Consider the following 27,748-nt stretch of genomic DNA (forward strand, 5'->3'; position numbering starts at 1 on the left):
TCTGATGAAGCAAGGGAAAAAAAAATCAATGTCAAAATATCAATTCCTTCACAGGTAGAGTAACACTGAACGAGTTGTATTTGCTGACAATTCAAGAGAAGACTAAAAGGACTGCAGACAACATATCTGAAAAAAACCTATTTTATCCTTAATGTTTTGTTATAAATGTTTTCCTAAGTATTGAATACTCCCAGGTCACCAGAACAGGCACCTGCAAATAGACTCCTATGTCCATTCAAATACTAAAGACTTCTTTGCACAGTTTTTCTAAGGGGGAGCAGCAAAGAAAGTTGTTTCCAGTCTGAACTATTCTATGATTCTATTACCTTTATTTGCTTAGATGTATCATCATGATTATTACTGCACAAAAAATGGAAGTAAGCTTGTCCCTGCCCAAGGATCTGAAAGCTCAGTGACTGATGCAACTTCCTATTGAGATCCCTACAAAGCAATAGCTGGGGGACAGAATCTATTACCATCTTTTATTCACAGAAGGATTTTCTCTTAGTTAAATGGGACTTAATATTGAAGTTAGTATAAAAAACAGGTGCTGCTTTTAGTGTCACATGTCACATTGTAGAAACTATTCCAACAAGTTGGTATTACAAGATTAATTCTTCAGAAGTCATACTGAAAAGCATCAATGTGGTGGTAACTGGAGAATATCCTGTAGTCTTAATATTGGGGCAAAAAACCCAACACCTCAACTGGATATTTCCCTATGCCTATAGTTAAATATAGGTTTCCATAGCTTGTCTAAAATGCCTCACTGAATTAAAATGGTCTGTTTGCAAAGACACAACCTGAAGAAGGAAAAAAGACCATCTAGAAAAGCCTGAGAGTAGTCTGATCACTTTAACATGGTGGGAATAGCAACTCTCTTTCACTTACCTGTCCTATATCTATGGCTGGGTTCAGACTGGTGCCAACGTCCATAACAATGTCTGTGCGAATATTCTAAGAGGCAGAAATAAAGAATAAATCAGCACAGAATACTGAAACTGGTACACCATGGTCTTGTATGAGGAGGAGTAACATATCTCCTGTGCCACACTGTGGATAGTGTGGCAACTATCCACACTTAGTCAGTGTTCAACAATCTTTTTCAGGCCAACTCTTCAGACCGAGCTTTAATCCAAGTTCATCATTAAAGTAAATCAAAATAATTCAGTGCATTTTTTCCCAGAGATCCAATTGATCAAATTTTGTTTAGTTCCAAGCTGCTGGTATCAGTGCTCTGTACGTGAGCATAAACTAGGTAAGAGCCTGATGAAATATTTTTTTCTCTCTCTCTAAAAGTCTTCAGTGCTATTTTTAATTATTAACACAATTCCAATATGTTTCTGTTCTTTTGTGCTAACACAGTGCTTCTATCTCTTACGTAAACAAACCCAATAACTTTTGCAATCATTCATTAAGCCTCCTAATACCCCTGCAGGGTAGATAATTACTGGTTTATTACACTTTATGGATTGCTGCACTGGGAAATAGAGGAGTTAAGAAATTTACTGAAGGTTACACAGGACCAATGACAGAGCTAGGAACAAGTTCATACCCAGTATTTGTTCCAGAATTGTCCCTAGAAATGTTTCCTTCACCTAAATACAGAAGGCTATTTCACTAACAGTGGAACCCCTCACCTTGTGGTCACCTGTCAGGCAATCTATCTCAACCTCAGAGCAAGCAACACCGTAACTGAAGTAGCAGAATGGTTTCCCTTCATTCTTTTCAAAGTTGTAGCCAAGGTCAGGAATTCTTGATACAAAGAAAAACAAAACTGCATGAACACAAAACCACATTCCCTGGTGAAAACAAGTACAAACACATTGCAGCTTATCAAAATCCTTAATTCAATTTTGAGTCATCCCTTCCATCAAGCCCATGCAAAAATGAAAAGTGTAAACAAGTATAAATAGAAAGCCACCAAAGCTGCTCTATATTCTAAAACTTGACTGATACTATCAAACTATTTTAGCTGGCTTTATTTTCCCATGAATCCCAAGGCCTGATATGTCACTGTTATGAGCTTGTTCCCAATAACCCAGTAGCAAATCCTTTGCTTTTGGAGTGCAGTTGAACATTTTTTTGGAGATCATTAAATTTCAGAACATAATCAAGTTGAACCAGAAACTGGACTAAGCTAAGAACTGATTTTAAGCACAGTCATGGAAAATTTTGTATCTGGCTACTTATGCTTTGTCTGAAAACTGTTTTATTGAAATACTGACAGTCATTTGGTTAAGAGAAACACATTTCAAAGATGCAACAGAAATGAGATCATATTGTTTTAGTTCTGAACAGGCTCTTCTCAATGCTGTGTTTAGTTTTTTATGTCAACCTCACTGCCCCAAAGTGGATGGATCTCTGTTTACTTCTCCTGGAGTAAAGCTGACTGAGCAAAGTGCCTCAATTCAGAACACAGCAGGAATCAGCAAGAGTTTTAAGTGAGAAAACGAAACTGAAAACACTAATATCTGTTCGTGCCACAACAGGCAGGATATTGCTCCAGAAAATTGCAGTTAGTAGATTTGTCCTCAAGGACAGTTCCTGCCCCCTTTTTACACTGCATGGCAGTTCTGGTGCAACACTGAGTCACTAGGCTGACACAGAGCAGAGCCCCAGGCAAAGCTCTGATTTCATGTATTACTCCTCAGACCTAGGTCAGCTAAACTGAAGTTAGAACTACTTCAGATTTACATGAGGTCTGAACTTGGCCCTGAGAGCTGTTCTCCATCAGGAACAGATTCCCACCAGCCAGAAGCATGTTAACCTCAGCTTAACATTTCTAGGAAGCAAAGGGAATGCAGCCCTAATTTAGAGCAGTGACGAGGGACAGGGGCTGTTAATCCTCACAAAATTTCTCTGGATGCAGCCAAGTAAGAGCTGTGCCTCTGCAATGTGAATATTCACTCACCTATAAAACCCTGTGGCTGACAGGCTGACACAGTTCTCATAGGCAGCTTTAATCTGGCAAAGTGAACAAGAGTTTGAAAACAGTAATTGGCCAACCAGTCCCTGCAAGATAGTTACCCCAAACACATTTTCAGGAGAGCATGAATAGAAGGTGTCCAGTGACAAAAGCTGTCATAAGACCCAGCACCAGCAGTGCCAAGAGAAACATCATCATGCAGTTGTTTCTCCAAATAGCCCCATCAACAGCTACCAAGGGCAGAACTTTCCAGCTGGCAGGGGGGTAAGGCTTGTTCTTGCTTGTTGTAGCTTGTCTCAGCTACAGGTTAGACTTTGAACCTTAGGGACAAAAGTTAAACTGACAGTCATCTTGACTTCAGTGAGGCCAGGGGGTAGCCTGATTTCCAAATCACAAAGCTGAAGCTCTTCCCATGAAGATAAAAGCTTAGATCTGAAAATGGTCTGGGAGCCTTACACCACACCCATCTCTTGTTATTGAGGGCGCAGAAATATTGGAGCCAAGGACCACAACAGGAGGTGCATGGCAGCTCAACAAAGTCATACTTTTGAAAGAACCCCTTCACTGCAGATCAGGTTTCTTTCTGTCCATGACTGCAGCCTGACTAGAAAGATACACGTAGCCACTCTAGACTTCTATTTGGTCAAGTTTGTTACAGGCAGGCCCCAGGATCTGGAAAAATTTCAGTCTTAACTATGTTTTGGGGATGATCTGTTGCAAGTTTTGGTTGCTTCCCTTGCCAGATTTCTGTTTCACTTTCTCTGCTCAAATCTTTGCTAGTGAGATGCAGAAGGCTGGGAGATTATCCTTGAATACAGGGTTTGCCAATTAAAACAATGTCTGACAATGCCCACTTGTCTCACAAGCAGATACAAACAGCATACCCAGTCTTCCCAGGATCCTTTGGGATTAAACTGTTTGATTGGCTCAAGTCTTTTTAAGATAGCTTGACATGCATTCTAGAAACAAAAAGAGAGAATATTTTAAGATTTTAAAAGTTATCTTATAGTATTAAGGGCCCTATAGAAGTTTCAAAGAACCTTATTTTTAAATTAATATTGCCTTTAGTACTTTGGCATTCCATAAAAAGATACGAAGTTCACTAACTGATGTCTTGCTATATGGGAAGAAATGTTGACTGAAACATATTTCAAAGGAAACCAGCTGTGCTGCTAGCAGAAAGGAATCCCAAATTCAGAACTTCCTGGACTATGACACAAAATATCAGAAGTCCACCCTCTTATACAGTAACTTTTTCTGTACCAAATAATAGCAGGATATCTTAGCATATCTAGCAAGATGATCCCAGAATACTGAAGGAAAAAAAAATCTAACAAAAAAATCCAACTTATTCAGACAAGCTTTGCAGGGAATAAAAACATCATGATGTTTTTACTTTACAGGTTACACTTCCCCTTTTTAAAACCTGAGAATGGCCAGTATTAAATTCCTCTTTCAATGGAAATGTCATATATTTTGCAAATATATGCACTGGTAGCTCCACCATGTCAGAGATGGTCATGACCACACCATTGCTACAGAAGGATGTTTGCTCTGAGTCTATCATCACTGAAAAGGTCTTTGGTCCTAGAGCACAGCCCACAAACCCCCTGCTATTAAATTTGCATCACAATGTATTTGTTTTAAATAGGGCCACATTCATTACAAAGAAGCTAGCTATTTAAATAGATGCTTTGTTCTGTTCATTTTGTATAATCCCCAACACTTCATTCTATAGCTACAAAAGGACTGAAGGAGAAAAAATTGTCATTCATTCTCTAGCAGTGCTAGTAGCTATAGCAAGTAAAGAAGTTATGATATATCCTTAGCCTGGAATTGTCTCTTGATGGTTATGCTTTCCTTAATGAAATGTCCTTAAGGAATAGGTAGATACACATCAACTTTTCATGTTCTGGAGCTCTACCTTATAACCCACTAGGTTAAATAACTCAGTTTCCATACATGCACAGCCATTCCATTGATGTCCGCGCTGACAGACGCAGCTGTGGGGGAGGTATTTGGGACAGTGTTTGTGCTGGTCTCACTGATGTGAATTTTGGAGGTGGGAATTCCCAGTGACCTGCTTGCAACCTGCAAAGCAAAGGTAAACAATTAGTAGGCAGCTGCTCTTATACATAAGCACTGTCAATCATTGCTTGCACTATTAGGATCCACACTGCAAGCTTTACTATCTCCCATCCTAACTTGCATTTTTCTTGAAGACTCAATTGAATCATAGAATTGGCTGGGTTGGAAGGGACCTCAGAGATCATCAAGTCCAACCCTTGACCCACCGCTGCAGTTACCAGACCATGGCACTGAGTGCCACATCCAGTCTCTTTTTAAATATCTCCAGGGACGGAGAGTCCACCACTTCACTGGGCAGCCCATTCCAGTGCTTGATCACCCTCTCAGTAAAGAAATTCTTTCTAATATCTAACCTAAACTTCCCCTGGCACAACTTAAGACTGTGCCCTCTTGTCTTGTTGAAAGTCGTCTGGGAAAAGAGACCAACTCCCACCTGGCTACCCCCTCCTTTCAGGGAGTTGTAGAGAGCGATGAGGTCTCCTCTGAGCCTCCTCTTCTCCAGACTGAACAGCCCCAGCTCCCTCAGCCTCTCCTCATAGGATCTGTGCTCGAGTCCCTTCACCAGCCAGGTTGCCCTCCTTTGGACCTGCTCCAGGACCTCGATATCCTTCCTAAGCTGAGGGGCCCAGAACTGGACACAGGACTTGAGCTGTGGCCTCACCAGCGCTGAGTACAACGCTGAGTTGATGGGGTGACTGAGAGCTCCTCAGGACATTGTTAAGCTTGCCCTTCACAGACTTAATGTGTGCAAGCACATACATGTTCACTTTTTCTACAAAGCCAGACATTCACTTCAGTAATGTGAGAGAAAAGTCTTCTCTCAACAACTATACAAATCAGAAGAAAAAGAACACTATTATATTTTCCCCCTTTCAACGCAATCTTGGTGTCTTTTTTAACTAAAGGCATTAGCATATGAAGATAAATATATCTGCAATATGACTAATTATTGTATAAAATACGTGTAAACTTCAGTTTTACTTGATGAAATAATATTACCTGAGAAGCTAGATTGTAAACATAACCTGAATCATCTACATAACAAGAGTTAGGATGATGAAGAATCTAATTGTCTCAATTGTGATAATACTCTGAAAATCTTGCACTGCTGCTGAAAAAATTAAGAGGAACTAGTAAAGATATATTACCCTATGCATGCGCATATAGGAACTGTCAAGCTGTTTTTCCACAAGGCAATACTACAGTACAAACATAATTTTCCTGAAAAGATCTCATTAGATTAAGTCCAAACTCATGATTACCTGAATCATTTTGGTATGAAGTCCTTGACCCATTTCAGTCCCCCCATGTGTAAGTAACACAGAGCCATCTGTATACACATGGACCAGAGCTCCAGCCTATAAAAGGCAACATTGATTTGAGAGTTATCATAAACAATTTAGTGAAGTACTTGCAGATTTCAGTTAAAACTATAGAGAGAATTCATTTGGAACTAGACCAACACTTCTTCAGTGCAATTAAAGCTTCTACACTTGAGGTGAGTTAATCTCACCAATTCTCTACAAGTTCCAGTGATACAATAAACCTCAGTCAGTATTTTCAGCTCAGAATGCAGGTGAAGCAAACTAAACCTGCTCCTGTGAAACAGAGACACACCCTTAACCTGAATTTGCCAACACTACTGACAGTCCATCAAGTCCATCAAACACAGGAACAATGCTTTGATTGTTGAGGGAGAGGGATTAGGCAGGGAAACTAATCTAATACAATACCATGGAAACATAGCTGCACTATGGTACCTTTTGTATGGCATAAACTAGTAACTGTTATGTTACTCTTTTGGTCTGAAAAATGTGTGCTCTTTCTTAATTAATTTACTACATCCCTGAAAAACTTCAGTTTGGTACTAGTGAAGGAGGGCCTGGGGAAAGCAGAATAAATCTAACTTCTCTATTAAGAATATAAATGATGCTTACTGACCTGGTTCAGGAATGGGACGGTGAAACTGATGCCAAATTTTGTAGGAATGATGCACATCCCTCTTTTCTTCCAGCGATTCTGCCTGATAGGAAAGAATGTGATTTGTATACTCATGAGGCTTTTGTTGTAAATCAATACTATGCTTCCTTTAGACAGCTTGGGCATAAAAGTAGCAATGAAATAGCTGAATGCAACATAGAGTTAACAGTTATGTTTCTGAAAGATTTGCTTTGTTTATGGACTCTGACAAGAATAAACCTGAACTGAAGATACTCTTCTTGTCTTTATAGAAGCAATTGTCCTGACTATTCACTTTTCAATTGCATATACAAGCCAATTAAAAAATACCACAAGGGAGTGGAAAGCCTAAAAAAATTACCTTGATTGCTATTTGAAAATTCCAGCCATACTTAGCAGACCTCCTCTCCTTTGCTGCATTTCCCTCACAAAACTGTCATGGTATGGTTTTTTTTAAGCTACCAGCTCGCTGATGGAGGTTTCTTTCCATGGTGAGAATGAAGGAATTTTCAAAAACAGAAATGTTTAGAATTCACGGTGTGAGGTCTGACTTCACAAATGGCTAAGAAAGCTTCAGAATTTAGTAATCAAAAGGTCCACACAGTAACAAGAAAGCTTCAGAACACCCACTTGTTAAATTCTTCAATTAGTATCTTTCTGGCATGATAGCTAGAGCTTGACAAACATTCATCCCAGCATCTTCGCAGAGTAAATCCCTCCAGCTTTTGGTTAAAATGAGTCAGGTCTCCTTCATTATAGAGATTGAGCTTCCGTACCTTCCCAAAAAAACACATGAAGGGCATAACAAGATTAATGTTTCAGACCAAGTAATTTTAATGGATGACATCAAATGTACATTGGCCCTAGTTTTATTCCTCTGCTCACTGTAAAGAACAACATAATTAGACATATGTCTTTTTATGGGAAAATGGTCACTAAGATATTAAGGGTGGAAATTTTCAAGAGAGACTGGGACTTAAGCACATTGTTAGTAAGATTAGAGCACCTGATTCCATAAATATTTTAAAAAAATATTTATCACAAAAGCAAGTGTTTGAAAATTGAAGCTGTTGAGGGAATTTAATGAATCAGAAGATAATCCATGTTATAATGTGTCAAACAGAAAGCCTGAGATCTTCCTAGGGAAAATTAAACAAATTAAAATTAAACAAATATTCATGTGCTTAATAATTTTCTGTGGGTGTGTCCAGATCTCAGAGCTTGTTCAAAAGCAGTACTACCCTAAAATGTGTCAGTGGATCTGTACCTCCTCAGGTGGCAGGCCACACTTCTGAGCAAGGTCGCTCATCCAGCACTCAGCAATCATCATTGCTTGGGGCCCTCCAAAGCCACGGAAGGCTGTGTTGGATGGCAAGTTGGTCTTGCAGACAATTCCCACACTGCTGACATTGGGGATGCTGTAGGAGTTATCCAAATGTAACAGGGCTCTGTCCATAACCTGGTGAAGACAAGGAATGGAGAGGGACCTATGTTACATGAATCATATGTCAGATTTCTCAGTAGCTGTCAAACCCAGGCTGGAGAGCTCTGAAGGTAATTTACAACAACCAGAACTTTCACCTGCACCCTACAGGGCTGCAGCTAACAGAGCTAAATGAGCACTGAGGTGCAGTGGAGTGTCATGTGATATTCTCCTGAAGGATAGGACAGTAAACACATTTCTTTGTTAGCACTTTTGATCCTGGGACAGATTGAGCTTTAAAGTCTGTTGCTGGCCCTGGGCTCCTGCTGAGCCAAACTGCTATGCCATTAAGTCACCTGCAAGAACCAGAATCTTCTTTCAATCATACTGAGTAAAGTTACTGAAAAGAAGTCTTGCTGATAGCAAGGGACTCAGCAGCTAGGCTACAGCAGTAAGGGCAACTATATGAAATTAAGATTTTCAATAGCTATATCTAAACTGCAAGCTTTATGATATTTGCCCACTAATGGGCAAATTGGGAAAGGGCCATATTTCAGGCTAGTATTCCCAGATTTCCCTTCCAGCAGCAGGAGAGAGAGGAGATTACACACATCCCAACTTTATTCCAACATGGGAGTGCTATTCAGTCCACTGATTCTGACACAAAGACACAGTTTACATAGATGTACTCTCAACAAGGCCTTTAGTTTATGCAAAGACACTTGCCTGTCATTTTGCTCTGCACAGCAACAGCTACATTGCTAGCATCAATTGTGGTGCTGGTAGAGAGCTCTTGCAGTTCTCTCCCACTCTTCTGTTTTTGCAGAACATTATCAAAGACTCAGTGGACTAGAGAAAGGGACCTAGAACAAACAGGACTGACAAAGGGCTACTGGATTGGTCACTCATTTAACAGTAGAGGTTTTTACTCATCAGCACAAAATTTCTTAGAGACAAACTCAGAATGCAGGCCCATTCTTTCCCTTAGTGCATGTGAACCCAATATGAGGTCCTTAACAGTCCTTAACAAGGACTTAACAAGCTTGTTGATTCAGGAACTCTGCCCTGATCAGCATATTGAATTGGGTGTTTCTTATCCCAAGGAATTAGTTTTTTCTCAAAGCTGGGAAACTATCATTTTCTTGCACTGTGCAACAACTTTCCCATCACAGCCCTCTGTAATGCAAAGCAAATTTTCTCGAGCCTTTTGTCAAATCCAAGTTATTACAGCATTACATGGCTGTAAGGCTATATGGCTATAAGGAAGGTTAGTTGGCTTAAACAGCAGTTGTAGAAGGTCTAGAAACCCATCAAGATCTGTTTTCAGTCATGTCTAAGAGCAGGATGTGCAAGCAACACTGTTGACAACAACTGTCTAAAGTCAGAGCAAAAGGGAAACATCATCTGCCTAGTTAGCCATCAGAAAATTCTACTTACACCATGAGAGAGGTCTACAGAATTGCCCCCATTACTGTAGTACGACACCTCCAAACTCTTGACTTTCCCGTTCTTCATGAAACCAACCTGCCAAGAGAATCTCCTCAGTAATTTTTTTAACAAAACATTCTGGGTTGTGCTTCCCTCCAAAAAACCTAATGGATCTCATACAGGCAAAAGGCTGTCTTATCCTGCAGGACAGGACAAGTACAGACAGCAATTGAGGAAGCTTCCCAGTAAAGGGTCCATATATGCATCTTAATCTTGCTCCAGATAACTATTCTAAGCAAGTGCTAGCTACTTGTCACAGTCTCATCTTCCTTAACAGGTTTTTGTTTCAAAAGCAGAAGTAATTGGATGAGGATTGAAGAGAAAAGGAAATGAACAAAACAATAATAGGATACTGTAGACAAATAGAGGAACAGCTAAGAGCAATGTGATTCTTAACAGGGGCAAAGTCTTGGCTGCAAGGAAGAGGGAAATATTTAGACTAGATATTAAGTCTAATCCAAACCAAAAGAACTACTGCAGGACTTCAACAGGAAAACCCTGTAACCCAGCTGACCTAATCATTATGCAGCAGAAGAGATGAATAATGACACAATCAGAGCAGCAACTTTTTCACAGTACCTTATTACTCCCTGATGTTTCAGGTGACAATGTTGAGAAAACATGTATTCATTCCATATGAATGATACATATGAACGGTACATACCTTGTACCTCCCCAGGAAAGGGTGTCTCCCACCACTTATCAGCATGTCCTCATCTCGATCCAGCATGCACCTTACTGGGCGGCCAACTCTGTTAAAGATACATTTATCAGGCAAAGATACAATCACATAATACAGTTCCTATAGAGCAAGACTCCCCTTTTTTTGGTGAACATTGGCTTTCTGGAGTGGCAATGGAGAGCTTAGGGTAAACTGCTTGGGGTTTTATATCTACCTCTTAAGAAAATGGCAACATTGAGTAAAAAACAAAACACTAAGATCCTAGAATCTTGGACCTGTTTATGAAAACCCATGTGGAGACTCTTACATTAAAAAGAATAGTTTCCTATAGAGACAGATGCCAGTAACAGCAATCACTATCTTCCAGAGAGGAATCTGTATTTTTTTTTTTTTTTTTTTTTTAGTTGCTTTTTCATTATCCAAGGTGGTAAACAAGGAAGAGAGGAGGACCAGTTCCCCCTTTCCAGTACCTCTCTTCAGGATGTAAAAATATCTAGGAAATTTCATAGTTGGTACTTCACTACCTCTAGGATAGAAAACAGTAGTTTGGCTGGCAGAGATCAAGGGAAAAACATGCACATGTATTACTGATTAAAGAAAGCAGGTAGTTTGTTAAAAACAGGAAAAATAAGGCTGATTAAAGTACATTTTGGCTCATCCAAACTTATTGCTGCTGCTCCAAATCAAATTCCAAATCACAAGATCTATCTTGCATTGCTAGAAGGGTTCGCCCTCCCCTATAAGGACAGCATTGCAAAGGAGTGAGTTACACACAGTACACAAGTACCATCTCAGAGGCCATGTTCACTGACAACCACGAAAACTTGCACAGTAAAAGATGAGCCCAAATCGAAACTCCAGAAAACAAATACATTTTCATTTTAAACTTCACAAATGGTTACAGTTTGCATTCTCAGTCCCTGAGGTCTTAGGGGTTTGAAAAGTGTGAGCTTCTGTTTGCTGGCCTTCCACTCTTCCTAGAGAGAATTCCAAAGAGAGAGTTTGCAGAAGAGCAGGGAAACAGTAGTGCAAGGCTGGTGCAGTAGGCTTTTAAGCAAAGAAGAGACTCTCATACTTCTATCATACAAAACAACAAACATGACTAGTGCTGGATTTTGAAAGGGCTTGGGGTGAAGGGGAGAGGAAGATCATTTGAGATACAAGAGTTTCCAGGGAGTGCCAATGGAAGAGCAGAGCAAGGGGGCTTTACCCCCTTCCTATTAAAAACTGAAATTCCCACACAAGCTTAGCTCCTTCAATTCCTCCTACAAACTAAGAGCCTATTAGACACATCTTTTTGGGAAAATCCGGGCTTCCTATAAGTTTTACACTAACAAGACATGAAGAGTCAAAGTGCTCCAGTACAAATGGTGCTCCAGAAAGAGGCAGGCTAGGACAGTCAGAGAGGAAAAAGCCCTGTTTCCCACACATAAACTTACTTGAAAGCTGCAACAACTACTGCAGTTGTCAAAATACAATTCCTTGTCTCTTTTCCTCCAAATCCTCCTCCCATTCTTTTTACTCGAACCACAATCCGATTTGAAGGTACTCCCAAGGCATTAGCAGCAAACTCCTGAAGAAAAGCAGAACAGAACAGAACAACACGTACAGAGCTGAGCTGGTGTTAAGAACCAGATACCAATGCATTGCCTTTCTAGAACCATTGCAACAGTGAAAATAGTCTTTCCAGATCCTGCAATTGGATTTCACATAATCATCAAATGTTAGGGGTTGGAAGGGACCTCTAGAGATCACCTAGTGCAAGCCTCCTGCCAAAGCAGGACCACATAGGGCAGGCCATACAGGAATGCATCTAGGCGGGCTTTGAAAGTCTCCAGAGAAGGACACTTCACAGCCTCTCTGGGTAGGCTGTTCCAGTGCCCCATCATCCTCACAGTAATGAAGTTTCTCCTCAAGTTCACCTCAAGAGGTGAATCTTCATATGTTCTAGTTAAAACCCATTATTCCCTGTCCTATGACAGGACACCACTAAAAACAGATTGACCCCTTACTCTTGACACCCACCCCCCAGATATTTATAGACATTAATAAGACCCCCTCTTAACATTCTTTTCTCAAGGCTAAACAGCCCCAGTTCTCTCAGTCTTTCTCCATAGGAGAGATATTCAAATCCCTTAATCATCCTAGTAGCTCTCTATAGGACTCTCTCCAGTAGATCGCTCTCTCTCTTGAACTGGGGAGTCCAAAACCAGATACAGTATTCCAGGAGTGGTCTCACCAGGGCAGAGAAGAGGGAGAGGAGAACCTCCCTAGGTCTACTGGACACACTTTTCCTGATGCACCCCAGGGTATATACTATTGACCCTCTTGGCCACATTGTTGACCCATGAAGATTTTACTGTCCCCTAGGACTCCAAGGTCTTTCTCCATAGAGCTGCTTTCCAGCAGGATGTCCCCTAAGGATTTGATGCAATGGAAATAATAAGCCCAGTATTTAATTGCTGAGGTGGGAAGGCACACTCAGTTTCAACAGACAGCACTAGCCTCAGGAAGAGGCTAACATGACATGAGGTCACCAAGACACTCAAGTGTTTGACATTCATACCACTCTGTCCACTCTCCTCACTCTATCATGAGACCTTTGGACAGTCTTGGTGGGTCAGTAAACAGACCAAGGATGCCCATAGGGCCAGTAGCCCTTTTTACAAGATGGCAGAGTTGGTACATATAGTCAGTGTTTACATCAGCTCTCTTTCTGACATATCATTCAGCAGTCATCCCTACTGACCCCTCTTCAGAAAGGGTAAGTATGTAATTCCTGGTGACAAAGATGTGGTGCCAACAGAAACATCTGTCACCAAGCAGATTCAGGACACCAGTAGGATGGATATGAACTTTAGATTCATTACCCAACTTTAAGCCTATATGGGGGTTTTGGGTTTTTTTTTTTTCATTCAACACAGGATAGAATGACTGTCAAACAACCATTTATCTGGTCTGAAACAAACAAATTCCTTTTAGGTAGCAGGTCAATGAACAGTACCTGTGTCTTCATTGGGTTTTGGGTTGACACAAAGAGTTCCATCTCGCCATCTTCCCCCTTTGGTACAGCCAGAGTACAGTGAGTTTCCAGATAGAAATGCTCCTGTCCACCAAGGTACATCTCACCTAGAAAATTGAAAGAAATACCCCAAAGATAGATGGTTCTTGGTGTTACTATGTGTGTCCCCACCATTTGGTGGCTGCGAGACACTGCCCTTTTGATATGTGGTAAATGACAAACAAGCCTTTGCACTCCTCAGCACTAGATATCCCTAGGTCTAAAACTGACTGGTTCAACATTTATAAAAAACATAACAAAACAGGTATGTATCCCCCTCCACATTCTAGAAAGTTTCAGTCCAAAACACAAGTGACTGGCATTTCAAAAATAAGCCTGAGCACCATGCAATTGAACCAGCATCCCTTTATGTGCAGTGTTTGGTGCCTTTCAGATTGCCCTGATAATACCACTGAGACAAAGGATGAAAGTTAGTATTGTCTAGCTGAGAAGATCAATATGAAGTTACAAATTCCAAAACGGGGGAATAAAAATAGAAACCCAAAAGTCCTTAATAAGACCTAACTGGGAATCAACTCTCTGCCCCCGCATGTAGCTCTTCTCCAGGACACCTTATGTGTGCTGTGTCCACAATTTCCTGTCATGCTAGTATTAAATATCAGAATCGACGCCCCTTCCCAGTCATAGCCCTGGTCTATTCAGCTGCCCTGATTGTTAATATTCAGAGATCTCAGAATCCCATTCCTCTCTTCCTTTTATTTAATTGAGAAGGAAAAAAATAGCTGCCTTCATCAGGTTCATCAGTAAGAAATGCACATTTGTGTAAGACAGCACCTGCTCTTGTATGTGGCAGGGCCCTTTCTCTTGTCTCCTTGAGGGGGTTGGACTGGCATTCACACAATATTGCAGCCTTTTAAATAACCCAATCTTCTAGCTCAGAACAATTTCTGCCTTGCCTGGCACGATGTTTTTGTTTAGCATTGTATAGAAGACTATAAGCAAAACAGTTTATGACACCTTTGAAGTGCCAGCATTGATCTCTGACTGCAGAGGGAAGTGTCAGCAACGCAGACCAAAACACAACAAATGACAGACCCAAGTGGGTGTTTCAATTAACTCTCCCCTTTCCCCACAGGGAGGGGTCGGGAGGGCATGCTTCTCCATGATCTTTGAGAATAATCCCTTCACACCAGATTCTGTGTCTGTAACTGATTTAACTTCCTTCTCAGTCTTGCAAGAGGGATAACAACACCTTCTTATTGACAAACATGTAGTTCTCCAAAGGTCTTATGCTTGAAACTCTTCCTCTTAGGAACTATTGGCACAAACACTAAAGATGACATGGGGCTGGGAGAGCTCACCAGTTCACATCTTCTGACTTCTAAAGATTTTAAACGGGTATTGATAATTGCTATGTTTACCCATGTCTCTACAGCCTGCTTGGCAGACTCCAATAGAATGACACTAAAAACCACACACACAAAATCCATCCTCAAAGACAGACCAACAATCAATGTTGAGAAAGTGTTAAGAGGCAGTGCCATGGTCTTCATGATACCTACCAGCCACCAGTGTTGGTGGCACATCTTTTCTGATGCATGTATGTGTGTATGTGCCATTTTTGGAAGATACAGTCATATACCGGGTTAAAGGAAGCTGACAGTCTAAGATTCAGACCAGATTTTATGGGGACAGGCAAAAGCTCCTATATGGATACATTTTAGGTGGAAAAAAATAACTTTACAGAGTACTCGCTTAAGAAAAATGTGTCCTTACATTGGAAGAAAGTGTTTACAGGGGTGAAGCTGGGAGCATCCAAGTCTGTTTGAAACAGAATTATATCCTTCACAAGCTATTTGTATATAAACAGTTAGTTGAAACATAATACAAAATTAATTTAAGCCAGAAAGCCTTACTTCCATGAGTTCAGTATCATATGCATATAAAGGAGACAGATAACTTGACTTCTTTTGTTACAAACTGCCTTAATTTAAAATTAATACTAATGCTTATTCTCACCTTCCAAGATGTGATCAGATTCCTCAAATCCTTTTTTCACATCTCCCTTTTTAATCCTCTTTATAGACTTAAGGAAGGATTGTTTCTCAATAGCTTCCTAGGAAACATAATGATACAATCAAATTATTGTGAAAGCAGAGTGAAAACTAAGCTCTCTGACTGAAGAAGAAATATTCAAGATAAGAAGCACAAGAACTTATCAGACACTATGGCAGTAGTCAAGTGACTTTTTACATATATATATATAACAATCCTTCTTTCCTGGTGGAATAGACAACTAGAAGCCTCAGAAAAGGATATGTTCTCACATGCTGTTTGTGAATTCACATAGGATTCTCATCAAAACCTCTGCTCATAGGTGACAGTTCCAGTGTCTGTACAAGCATAGACTCTTTGTATTCCTCAGAGTAAGATTCACATTACAAAACACATGGTATGAAAGACTGATAATTAAGAAAAAATAACTAAAATTCCATGGTTCTAATCTCTCGTCAATAAGAATGGCTTCATACATGTTTTTTCTTAATTTCTAGTGTGAATACCTTTAGATGCTATAATTTGCTTTTACTGTCACCTTAGGAAGTATTAAAAATCCTTGTTTTTAAAAAAAAAAAAAACAAACAAAAATCCATGATCAGAAATTCTGGACAGTGATTTCAGAAAAGCCTCTTAAGGGCTGTCTGTACAGTCAGTGCAAATGTTCATAGTGCAGAGTGAATGCCTGAAAATTAATTTAATCAACTTTAAAACCCAGATAAGTGGTCTCCAGAAATCCCAGAAAAGCAGTGCAGTGACAGGGCTACAAGAGATGTTTTCATGCCCTCTTATCAAGTGCTGCAGACCAGAGAATAAAGAATGAAAGCAAGCACCTGTGGGTAAGAACATAACTGACAGTACCCTTGTTAATGTAAGCAAATTTGTGTTGAGTACACATATGTATCTTCCAGAATCTGGTTTATTTGTTTTAGCTTTAAATAACACAGAACAAGTTAATGTACTTTCACTAAGTACCATATCAAAGGTGTGTCCTTTCCATACAAATTATTCCATTCCATTCCATCTTGCTGCACCCACAAAGACTAATAACATGTTAGGCTAAATAGCCACACATGTGAGAACAGAAGTTACACATAAGAGTTTTCCAAGCTAACTGCAGAACCAGATCTGAGCCATCTTACCTGAATTGTGACAATAGGCTTGAGTTCTTCATACTTAATCTTCACAGATTTAGCTGCTCTTTTGGCATGTTCTTGGGTGTCTGCAAGAACTGCACCAATGATATGGCCAACACAGGTGACCTGCAGATAATATTAGGACCCACTGTCATTTGGTGTGTATATATATATATAGTAACTGAAAAGCCCAGGATAAATCTCTGTCTATACCTTCTGCGTAAAATTTTGTCTAGTTTTTTTGACCAGTATATTTAAAACCAATTAAGGCAAACCTAACACAAACAAATTCAAAGAGTAACCCAGTGAGTGCACCTGTACCAGTAGCCTGCAGCTTACAGAATAGTACAGACAGTATAGATAAGAGAAGGACAGGGGGCAGGGGGACTCAGGCCTTGCTGAATTTGTTACCAATATATTTATTGACTCCAGTGCAGTCAGGATTTATCTCAGTATAAGGTAGAGGACTTCACTGGACAGTAAGATAAATCTTATCTCCTGAACAGCATGACTGAAAAGGGCTCTTTTTAGCCACATACCACATCCTCAGCAAAGACAGTCTCATCATTAGCGATGCCAGTGATGTTACTGCCAGGAACGTCCTTTGCAGAGACGAAACACACAAAACCAGGAACACTTTGGGCTTCAGATACATCTATAGAACTGAAGAAAGGAAGAAAGAGAGGCAGTGTTATTACTTCTCATTTTTTTGTAAGTGCTTATTATATACAAACACATTTTCAGGCCTGATTCCCTAAAGTCTGGCTATGCAGTAGAGGAGATTGTCTCATTAATATCATGTAAGACCAATGTAGAAAGGGCAACTTATTATACTAAAGTAATTTGGGACCTACATTACAATCTAAATCCAACTGTGATTTGGAACACCAGTCTGCTTCTTTGGACTATACGGTACCTTGCATCTTCTCTGATACATATTTGAACTTGATCCAATCATCCATGGATCACCATGAATGTACCACAGATCTTTTGACACTATTTACCAGAGACAGATCAGCATTAGTGATAGTGTCCTCTGTCTGCTTATCTGCCTCTATGTTGAGAGGGCAGGATCCCTCCCTTGTCCTCTGTCTGCTTATCTGCCACGATGTTGAAAAGGCAAGATTCCTCCCTATCTACAACCAACAGCTCAAGTAAGCACTGTGCAAGGCAAGAACCTGGACACATAACACACACAGCAGACTACTGTGGAAGAACTGCATGTTACAACCTGAATTTTTTGCCAAGGCCATGTTCAAGCTGCATGCTCTGGTCAATGATTAAAATTATACCTTCTCAGACATCGTGGTGCTCTCCTACCCTGCTCCTTTTCCATTCTGCATGCTTGAGTATAAGAGACAGGACATAGAACTGCCTAGGGATGAGGACTTTTTGCTCCAGCAAAAAAAGTTTGGTGTTAATGCTCTCAATTCCCACTGACACAGACTAGCAAGTCAGCTGTAACATACACAGCTCACCTTCATGTAACAAAATGCAATTAGCTGAAATTCCCACTAATGCAAAAACTCACTATCCCTCACTCACAGCTTGACAGCTAAATGTTTTCTAAGCCACTGGATGTTTCCAACATCTGAAAGTCAGAAGCAACTTACAGGATTTTAGCATGGGCTTTGGTGCTGACCACCAGGGTTAGATACAACTCCTTCTCATAGTGAGGGATGTCATCGCAGTAAACAGCTTCTCCACATGCTTGTTTGGCTGCTGAAACATGCATCAAAGGCCGACCCACCATATCTTCAACTGCTTGTCCCTTGGGTACTTCCTGGAGTAAAACATGTGACCAAGTACTATCACTCATATTGCAGGGGACAAAAGCATTGATGGGAGAGCAAAAGGCACCATGAGCAACATTCTAGTGAGACGATGAGTGGAATAGGGGCTCAGTCCCACAGAAGAGGAATGTAAACAACATGGAGCAGCTACACAGAGGAGGCTGTAGGGAATGAAGTAAAAGCAATTCAGTTTTTCAAACTGCTATGGAAGAGAAGGGTTTGATGTGACAGCTTCCATAAAAGGCTTAGCTTCTGCAGCTAGCTTCTACTCTAAAAGCCAAAGAAAACTGACCTTAGCAGAGATACAAGGAAGGAGATACATCCTGAGTCTGAAGCTTGAGAGACGCAAAGAGAGGCAGGCTGTGGCTGTGGAAAGCAGGAGGGCAATTTCAGTTTGAATATGGAGCTGGATGCAGGAGGAAAGTCCTACACACAAATTTTTATCAAGCTGTACACATCAGTAGCAATCAGACAACAATAGGAAAGAACATTGTATCCTAAAGCAAGGAAGGGACTGAGACCCAAATATAAGCCTCAGGAATAGCATTATGTAGGTACACGTATTGCTTATACTCAGTGAGGCAACAAGTGAAGAAGCACAGTCTGAGCTACAGAAAGCTCAGGTTTACATCATGCAGATACTACTACTTACTTGGAAGAGTTGGGCGTTTGCAATGGGATCTTTGTGAAACAACTCTGTAGCACTGATGTAGTTTAAGGGGACAGGCTCACACAAATTGTTCTGCCAGAAACATATTAAAATAACAGTTATCTTCCCTGCCAGTCCCTTTCTCCCATTCCCCAGCAGTCCAGAATGTTCTCAACTTTTCCATCCTTCAGTGAAGACAACCAATCTTTTACCAGTTGAATGGGCTCAGGCTTTGTGCACAGAATAGCCACATACCCATGAGAGCAGTTGTAATGCACAGGAAGGAAGAATTCCAGGAAACCTTCTGTGAACCCACATATCAGCATCCTTCCACAGCAAGGTGGGGATGCCATGAGGAACCAAGTGGGAAGATGCACTAGTCACTGTCACGCAGGTAAGGAGCAGAGTAGTTCTGGCAATAGCTTGTTATCAGATACAGCTCTGCTTAAATCTGAACCTTCACCCTGCTTTCCCCACCAAGACAGCACACACAGATGTCTCCTTCCCCAAGTCTGCAATTCTTAGCAGAACTCACAGGGTCACTGTGATCCTTGCTTAGTTTCTGAAGGACTGTCAGGTAGAACTTGAAGAAGAAGCTGAGCGTGAGTGTGCGTCGAAAATCCACCATCCCACCAGGCACAGAAGGAGGCAGATCCATCTCACCTGCCAGTAAGTGGCAGACATCCTGCAGCAGCTTCTCATTCCACTCTCTGCAAGGGAACAAAGATGACACAGAGTCCTTGCTTAGCCCTAAATATTCCCGAAGCAGATTAAATCTTCTGACATGGCAGCTTCATAAGCTCTCAAACACCAGCTACTTGTTCTTTCACTGTTAGTATTATATCTACCAGCTTTCCTCTCATCTTGGGTTCATGTCATCTTTTCTAAAGACATGGCAAAGATATTAAATGATAAAAGCACAGATTTCTAGGTCCAGATTGAAAGAAAATCAGTTTCATGGTTCATGCCCACATCTAGCTTCTGTCCATTTCACCAAATGAGCAAATTTAGCAAGGAAATGGCTCTCTGAATGAGGCTGACATGGATCTTTAAAGTAAGGAGTACTGAAAGAAGCAAGGCATCACACACAAGATTGCTGAAAAAGTGTAACTACACTTCTTCACCTTTCTTCTGTGTACTATCAGAGAGGATTTAGGTTATGTGAACTGCTCCTGCAAAAATCAGCACTGTTTCAGCAGACAGCCTGTCTAACACAGGAAAATTTATACCTGCCAGTGATCGCCTGGCAAGTTTTTAGAGCCAGGACAGTTGTAGGAGCCATTCCTCCATAGCTTAGTTTTATTTCCTGCACTCTGATAGTTCCAGCTTGGAACAAGACTCGCATCCCACATGTCACGATAGCAATGTCATCCTCCCGACGGGAAGCCTGCTTGAAAGCCGAGAAGTATTCACTCTAAAAAATAGGAAAATATTTCTTTATTCTGTACCTTTGCATACTTTGGAATATAAATACGGACAAGCTGTCCTTTCTCTACATAGATGAGGCCTTGCAAGGAACTGTATCTGACTGATTCATCTTGCAGTGCCAAGCAGGACATGTTTGTTAGGGCACAGGGTTCAACAATTAATTCTAATGTATTACATTTCCTTAATTCAAGTAATTACTGGGCAGCTAGCAGATAATTGCAGAGGAGCACAAGTAGCATCCTCCTAGTGAGGACATTCTGCCAGCCTGCTTGTTAAAGAATTGGCTTTCAAAAAGGATAAAAAGCAGTCTCTCTTCTTACTGCAAACTTCAGAGAAGCTTTCCAATAACATGACTGCAACAAGAGAGCAATATTTGCCTTCACTCCTCATGAGACACCTCTGTTTTCTTGGTACAGAGTCCTTAAAGATAAAAGGCACCATTTCTTAGGGGTGTAGGTAAGAGAGCTATCACTTCATCTGCCCATATGTGCCCTACCTCTTAGTAAAATGTCAGAGCACATCTCCTCTAAGCTATCACAGTGAAAGATCCTAGGTGCTCGTTATACTCACAAGAAAGCCAAGCAATCCATAAGAGTAAGGGCTACATATCGGGGACCTAGATTAGTCTCCTCTCTCCCCTTTTGGAGAAGCTGCAACACCAGGTTTGTTTTGCACATTAAGAAATCCTCAGGCTCTAAAAGATTCCTAGGCAATATTCACATTTGCAAAAACATTGTTTCCATGTCTATTTTTTCAGTCCACCACCATGGGGTATAGAGAACAGTACAGATTAAGGTTGGAGGATACTAATTTAAAGGATGAAGAAAGATTTCATGACAGCTTTCTGCCCCTTCAAGAAGGGCAAAAAAATGTGATACTCTAAACCAATGATGGCAATACTCAGCAAACAGTATGTTAAGATTGCTTTCCAAAGACAAAAATACATAGGTATTGTGATGTCAGGCTTTTCTAATTAGAAAACAGTAAATGTCACCAGTATCAGTGACAAATGTGATGAAGAAAGATGTATACAAGGGAAGGATGTATACAAGGGGAAGGACATGAAAAACTGATGGTCACTAAGTGCATAATAATATAAGTGGTGCATAATGTTTGTGAACTTTATCTGGAACACAAAGAATGGGTTTTTATAGTCCAGAAGAGAAAGAGTGTTGTTAAATAAAGAACATGACCTGTTTTAGGAATTATTTGTTATACATGAAAGTTTAAACAGTTTTATTTACTGGAAACTGTTTACATTTTATCTCCAATCAAGCGAGCTGTTTCCTTTTCTAAACACTTTGTTCAGCTGTGATTCCCTTAACAATTAGACTCAAAAAAATCTTTATTCCCTGAGTACTTAAAATATCTGACATACAAAATATCAGAATAAAAAGGTGTTATCTCCACTCTCTTATAACTCTGCCTATGATAAAGCCTACCCTGCACTCAGTTCCCCTGCAGTAACACTGAATCATGTAAACTGCAATACTTCTTTAATACTTCTTTAGTACTTTTCTGTACTTTGGCCAGTCTTACCCTTGGTGTAACCAGACACAGTAATGCAAAAGGTGACATCTATTTTAAACAAACTGAAAAATTTGCTCTAGCTGTGCACTGACACAGCCCCACGTAGAGTTTTGAGGAAGTGACCACATTATATAAGACTTTGCCTGCCACACACCAGCACCTTCAGACATTCCCTGAAGAACTTTAGTGTCCCTGACATCCTCTTTGGGAGAAAAGATCAGCCAACAAACCATGAAATAGAGGGTGCAAAAGTTGTTTTAGTTTTCCAGATTAAGGAGCTGCATATGACCACAGGATGAAGCCATTTCCCTGTTGGTAAACATTTGTTTGTTTTGTGAAATTGCCATATGACTGTCATATTGATAGAGGAATATGGTGTTTTCCATTGACCACCTCAAGCATGTTTGTCATTCTGGCAAATTTAATGCTGTCTGCAGTTACCACGTGATCAAAGAAGAATCACTGGGAAACAGGCAGAAACCCACCATAAATAAAAAAAGCTGTTTTCCCCTAGTAGTTAGATACAAAAACCAGAAAAGGTGGACAAAGGATTTATTGGTTCTCTCTCATAATCTGATGGCACTTCAAGTAAATCAGCAATTTCCATTTATAATGAAAATGTGAATCCCTGCATCTTAAAACTTGTCTTAAAGTGCTAAAAATGTAAGCACCATCACAGCCATAAAATTAGTCTGATGTTTTCAGTCCTAAACAGAAAGAAAAAAGTTCTGGACTCTTTGAATTAGTTATGGTTCATGCTGCTGCAGAAGTGCTCATTGTTTTACTTGAAGGAAGTTCTGCAGGCTGGTTTGAAGTTGCTAAAACAAACACGTTGCTAAAATACTCCAACAACCAGTTCTTGTGGTTTTAGTCTTGTGCTGCAAGAATGCAGAAACTGAGCTTCCCGCTTAGCCATAAACATTTTTCCCCATTTCTTTTCTATTTCAGTTCATAGAAATTAAGCAGGAAGCTTGAGAACCTTCACTTTACTTCAGGAAGGGTTAAGCATCTTTGCTGTAGCTATTTTGCAAAGAGGCCTCAGGGAACATCAGTATCACCTTTCATCATTACCTAATGCACTCTAAGAGCTCCAGACAAAGTAAAATTTAGATTTCTAGCTCTAGAAAACGTCATGGTCTTATCATACTCTACAGCCACGCTCCTCTTGCTTGTAAAAAAGAGTGTGTTGCTAGATTTTCACCAATTAATTTACTTGTTTCCTGGTCTGCTTGGGATTACATAAGCATTTGGGGGTCATTCTCCAAGGAAAAAAAATGAGTAACATTGAAAATGACACTCAAATAGTAGCATTTTAACTCCATGGACACTGAGGGCTTTGTACAAGGTTACCTTCTTGCTGTAGGGTATTTCAACAGAGAGAAGTATTTCTTCAGGCTTAACTATTGTCTTTCTGTATCCAGTGAAAAACTTCTCATCCATTGTGATAGTGCTTTTCCCCTCTGTAGAACAAGAAGAGCAAAATGGCAGATGTATGACAGATAAAAATGGCAATAGTATGTATGAAAGAGCATTCAAGCTACAGAAATATCTCTTGATATGGTATCAATTTTCATTTTTCCATGTCTCTTCACCAAACCCAGGAGGAATTTCTTAGATTTACTTTGGTCCATATGGAATTTGTGACAGTTTATGCCTAAATATGAAGTTTTATTTGCACAAGAACTGATCAAAGACACCCCATTCGACACCCAATTAAAGTTGAGCCTCCAGGTGAACCAGTTTCCAACATCCCAATGTAATTTCCTTTCTACTTTCCTTGGTCTGCACACAAACCAGAAAAAAAGAAATTCAATGATAAGACAGTCCACTTCAAGGATCCTATTTTTAAAAAATTTTTCCTAAGAGCAAATACAAACTGAGACATTCAGCTTCCCTCAGAGAAAAAAAAAAAACAAGTTTCAAACTCTAACTGAAAAATTCACATGGGTCAAAGTATGATTGTGACAGAAACAATTTTGCCTGTTGGTTTTATGAATAGACATCTTCCACAAGCTATTCACAAAGACTTTTATGTATGTACTTACAAGGTACCAGAGATTCATTCTGGCACACGAGTTCAACATTCTATAGGAAGCCAGTCTTAGGACTTCATCCTCAAAAAAACCCAAAACCCCTGATGGTTCAGACTAAGTTTATTTATGTACTTGTCAACTTCCACTTCCAGGTTCTGACCCGTTCCATGGCAAAATACTATTGACTATGCCTCTCCTCCCAGTGCCACAAGGAAAACTAAACAGCTTACCACTTGATACCAGAGTCAGTTTGCTTCCACTTGCCATTAACACAGGATTTAAGTCAGAAATTGGACTTGCTGTCATTATGTTCCCACCAAGAGCCTAAAGTGATAATACATGCGTCAGATAAATATTAAAATGCCTGAAGATACAGCTGTAGCAACTTGTAATACAGCAGTATTCTGCATACCACGCATTAGAGGGTAGCTCTGCCTGGGTTTGCCTTGGTAAATTCTTTTTGCTCACTCAGTAATTTCAAGCCTTTAATGAAGTGGGAAGAAATCAGTTGCTGCCCCAGTCAATACTAACCCCTGAAACAGTTCTAGGAGCAGTCTTTAACACATCAAAACTACCTTATGTTCAAACCTTAAACACCCAACTATACCAAAATTCAATCATTGTAGCTGCAATTAAGTGAAGTTCCATGAAAGTATAGAGCATCTTTACAGTGACATTCAGGAACCCAAGTTTTTTTTGCTACAAAACTGATGCATAGCACAGTATCTCATACTGTGAGTATCTCACAGTAACTCAACACTTACTGTGTTGAGTTACACAGTAACTCAACAAAGTTCTGTGTTTGGTAGGTTGGTTCATATGCTTGCTTCATAGTCTTTTTTTTTAATATACGGAGTTCAAACACACCAAATCCATCTATTCTTTCCCTTTAAAACAAGAGGAAAATTTGTCAGATCTGATACATTAACACTATGACTGCAATAGCTGTTCTGGCAAAATTCTATACACCTGAAGTTTGCTCAGAACTCTAAATACATTGCTGTTAAATTACTCAAATCTTACTACAGTTTCCACCTGCCCTATCCAGAGAGAAGCAATGGAAGACTTGGACAACTGCCATGTTTCCCTTGCTAGATGGATCTGTGATATCAGTGTAGCAGAGACACCAGCCAAGACTGATGTTACCATCCTTTCCTGGGGGTGGTTTATGTGTGCTAGCTCCTTTGCCTAGGTTTGCAAATGTTCTCATGTGAGAAGCACGGGGCTCAGCAACATTGGATGAGGCAGGCCAGCTCCTCAGGTGATGGAGTTTTCAGTTCCAGCCCTTGATGCTCCTGAGTCACTTACAGCAACATTCCTGATCTGTGGCCCTGCAAACCACCGCAGCTGTTCAAGAACAGCCCGGAAGATCTCTGTTTTGTAAGAAGGAAGCTCTGCCACTGCTTTTCTCAGCACCTCCTCTACTGAGCTCAGGGTACAGGCAGCGCCAAAGGTGATCCCTGTAAACAAATGAAATTAATTGTTTTCCCAGATGTCAAGGTACAGGGGGACATCTATAACTGCATCTACAAAGTTTAGATGGCACTGAGTTTAATTAGGCAACAGGGTTTAGAGAAGTCATTCAATCACATTAGAGTATTTGTTATGCGCTCATATAAGCATCGCATCCTCAGAACAAAATTCACCTTTAAATTCACAGCTCATGGTGATACTCCCTTTCACACAACAGTACCCCACTGTGTTTTTGCCTCAGTGTGTTATGAATGATATTGCTTTCCTATAGGTATTAGTTTGCCCTTGAGAAGTGAACTTCAACTCCTCTCATTTCCACATGCTTCCTTGAACATGCTAACAGGCATCAGGCCACATACACTACACACTGCTTCTTTTTGTGAGGTTGACCTCTCCTTATCATGAAGGTAAAATGCAATATTTAATCACTTGGACTCTCAAATACAGCATCTTTCCTCCAGTTAGTAATTTTAAAAACTTTCAACTTTAAAATATTACCCATTGAGACCCATTATTAACTCAGGCAGCATACGTAAAAAACCACACATCAAACAGATGAAATATTTAATATACTTTATAGTGAAAGCTCTCTTTCCATCTCAAATTATTTTTACACATCCTCCACATGATTCTCTGCATAGGAGAGGCACTAATACAAATGCAGTTTTTAATCTGGGAATTTTCTTTCATATCCTTTTCATTATGCTCACTGACATCCTTTTCATTATTCTGTTGAGTCTCCACTCATTTCACAGGCAATCTGCCTCTTTTTTGCTCACCTGTTTCAGTGTGCTGAACAGCATTCATTTCAGAGATCCATGCTGGTGCTATTATTACTGGATACAACATGTTCTTTAACCTCATCTCAATACCTTAAGGAAAAGTAAGACTCCTTCAGTAACACACAGGTGCCAGAGAGCCTAATTTACTGTTTCTCAATGAAATGGCAGTATTAAAGAGCCAGTTCATTGACCATCTGTTACACAGATTATATAAGGTGACAAATACTGATCAGAATTCTCAAAGGTAAGGTTTAGTGACTCTTTTCTAGGCTTACAATAAGCTTGAACACACTGTCTAAAATTTGTGTAACATGGCTATTGTTGTACTTCAGGAAAGAACTATGAATACAATGAACCATACAAAGTTTGGAGATTGTCTCCTGAACCATTGGCTCAGCATGACAGAATTACTAAATTTGTCTGAACTCTCCTCTTCAGTTATGTTTGAGGAAGTACACATTATTTTGGAAAAAACAATAAGATTTCGAGTCTTGAGAGTTTACTCACTGAAAAATCTTTGAAAAAACAGATTTTGCAAGTGAATTAATTAGATTAGGAAGATATTTTATGCTGTCCCACTCCCCTTTTCTTAAAATTCCGCAAAACTAGCACAAAAGCTCAGATGTTTAGATAAGCAAATTTTTTTTTGCCCAAAACAGCGAAGAACAGGTAAAATTATGCACTATGAGATCAGTCCACCTACATACATCCTGAAGATTAAACTGCTATTTAACAGCAATGGCATTAATGTTTACATTTGCACTACATCTCACAAAACACACCATGGAAAGTTTTCCAACTGCTCATACGGAGCATCATCTCTTCCTCTTACCCACTTCTGTGTTCCCCACAACGAGCTTGGCATTGGGGTACTGGGATTTGAGATCCACCAGTTCCTTGAGAGTTGTAGGCTGGATCCACATCACACGCTCACCTCTGAAACACAGCTGTTTCTGCTGTTTGTTACTCTGAGTCTGGAAAAGTGAATTCAAGTAGAGCTCAGACTCTACATCGAGCCAAGAACCCCTGCTCACATGCAGCCCATTAGAGAAGAAACAGAGGGTACAGACCTCAAGCTAAATATATATTATGCTATGGTCCATAAGAATCTATCATGCTGTATCTCATAACATTTAGGTTGGGTCCAGAAGCAGAATGAATGACTGAAATTCCATTGTTTGCTAGCTGTGAAGGAAGATGTAAATATGCAGTGTGCTAGGTTAGATTCCTGTCTGGGAAACTTTTACTTAGGGAAAAAAGTTACCCCCAAAAAGAGAG

General features: G+C 40.1%; 1 protein-coding gene across 4 annotated transcripts in view; it reads right to left on the reverse strand.

The window, feature by feature from the left end:
- XDH (xanthine dehydrogenase) overlaps positions 1 to 27,748 on the reverse strand; it is a 56,423-nt gene that overhangs the window by 5,514 nt on the left and 23,161 nt on the right. Inside the window, exons 10-34 of one of the 4 annotated variants that reach the window (XM_071739884.1) lie at positions 27,303 to 27,444; positions 26,468 to 26,560; positions 25,524 to 25,675; positions 24,446 to 24,539; positions 23,533 to 23,642; positions 20,454 to 20,638; positions 19,760 to 19,934; positions 19,228 to 19,317; positions 18,396 to 18,565; positions 17,322 to 17,445; positions 16,789 to 16,908; positions 15,611 to 15,707; positions 13,574 to 13,698; positions 12,009 to 12,142; positions 10,552 to 10,639; positions 9,837 to 9,923; positions 8,244 to 8,435; positions 7,607 to 7,752; positions 6,959 to 7,040; positions 6,280 to 6,375; positions 4,892 to 5,020; positions 3,814 to 3,888; positions 2,915 to 3,015; positions 1,641 to 1,755; positions 892 to 957 (exon numbers count right to left, since the gene is read on the reverse strand). In XM_071739884.1, coding sequence (XP_071595985.1) covers positions 892 to 957; positions 1,641 to 1,755; positions 2,915 to 3,015; positions 3,814 to 3,888; positions 4,892 to 5,020; positions 6,280 to 6,375; positions 6,959 to 7,040; positions 7,607 to 7,752; positions 8,244 to 8,435; positions 9,837 to 9,923; positions 10,552 to 10,639; positions 12,009 to 12,142; positions 13,574 to 13,698; positions 15,611 to 15,707; positions 16,789 to 16,908; positions 17,322 to 17,445; positions 18,396 to 18,565; positions 19,228 to 19,317; positions 19,760 to 19,934; positions 20,454 to 20,638; positions 23,533 to 23,642; positions 24,446 to 24,539; positions 25,524 to 25,675; positions 26,468 to 26,560; positions 27,303 to 27,444 — 2,988 coding nt within the window. The remainder of the gene's footprint in view (positions 1 to 891; positions 958 to 1,640; positions 1,756 to 2,914; positions 3,016 to 3,813; positions 3,889 to 4,891; positions 5,021 to 6,279; positions 6,376 to 6,958; positions 7,041 to 7,606; positions 7,753 to 8,243; positions 8,436 to 9,836; positions 9,924 to 10,551; positions 10,640 to 12,008; positions 12,143 to 13,573; positions 13,699 to 15,610; positions 15,708 to 16,788; positions 16,909 to 17,321; positions 17,446 to 18,395; positions 18,566 to 19,227; positions 19,318 to 19,759; positions 19,935 to 20,453; positions 20,639 to 23,532; positions 23,643 to 24,445; positions 24,540 to 25,523; positions 25,676 to 26,467; positions 26,561 to 27,302; positions 27,445 to 27,748) is intronic. The other 3 variants (XM_071739885.1, XR_011725107.1, XR_011725108.1) reach the window with 3 other exon arrangements.

The sequence above is a fragment of the Heliangelus exortis genome, chromosome 3 (assembly GCF_036169615.1).
Source record: "Heliangelus exortis chromosome 3, bHelExo1.hap1, whole genome shotgun sequence".
Taxonomy (NCBI): Eukaryota; Metazoa; Chordata; class Aves; order Apodiformes; family Trochilidae; genus Heliangelus; species Heliangelus exortis.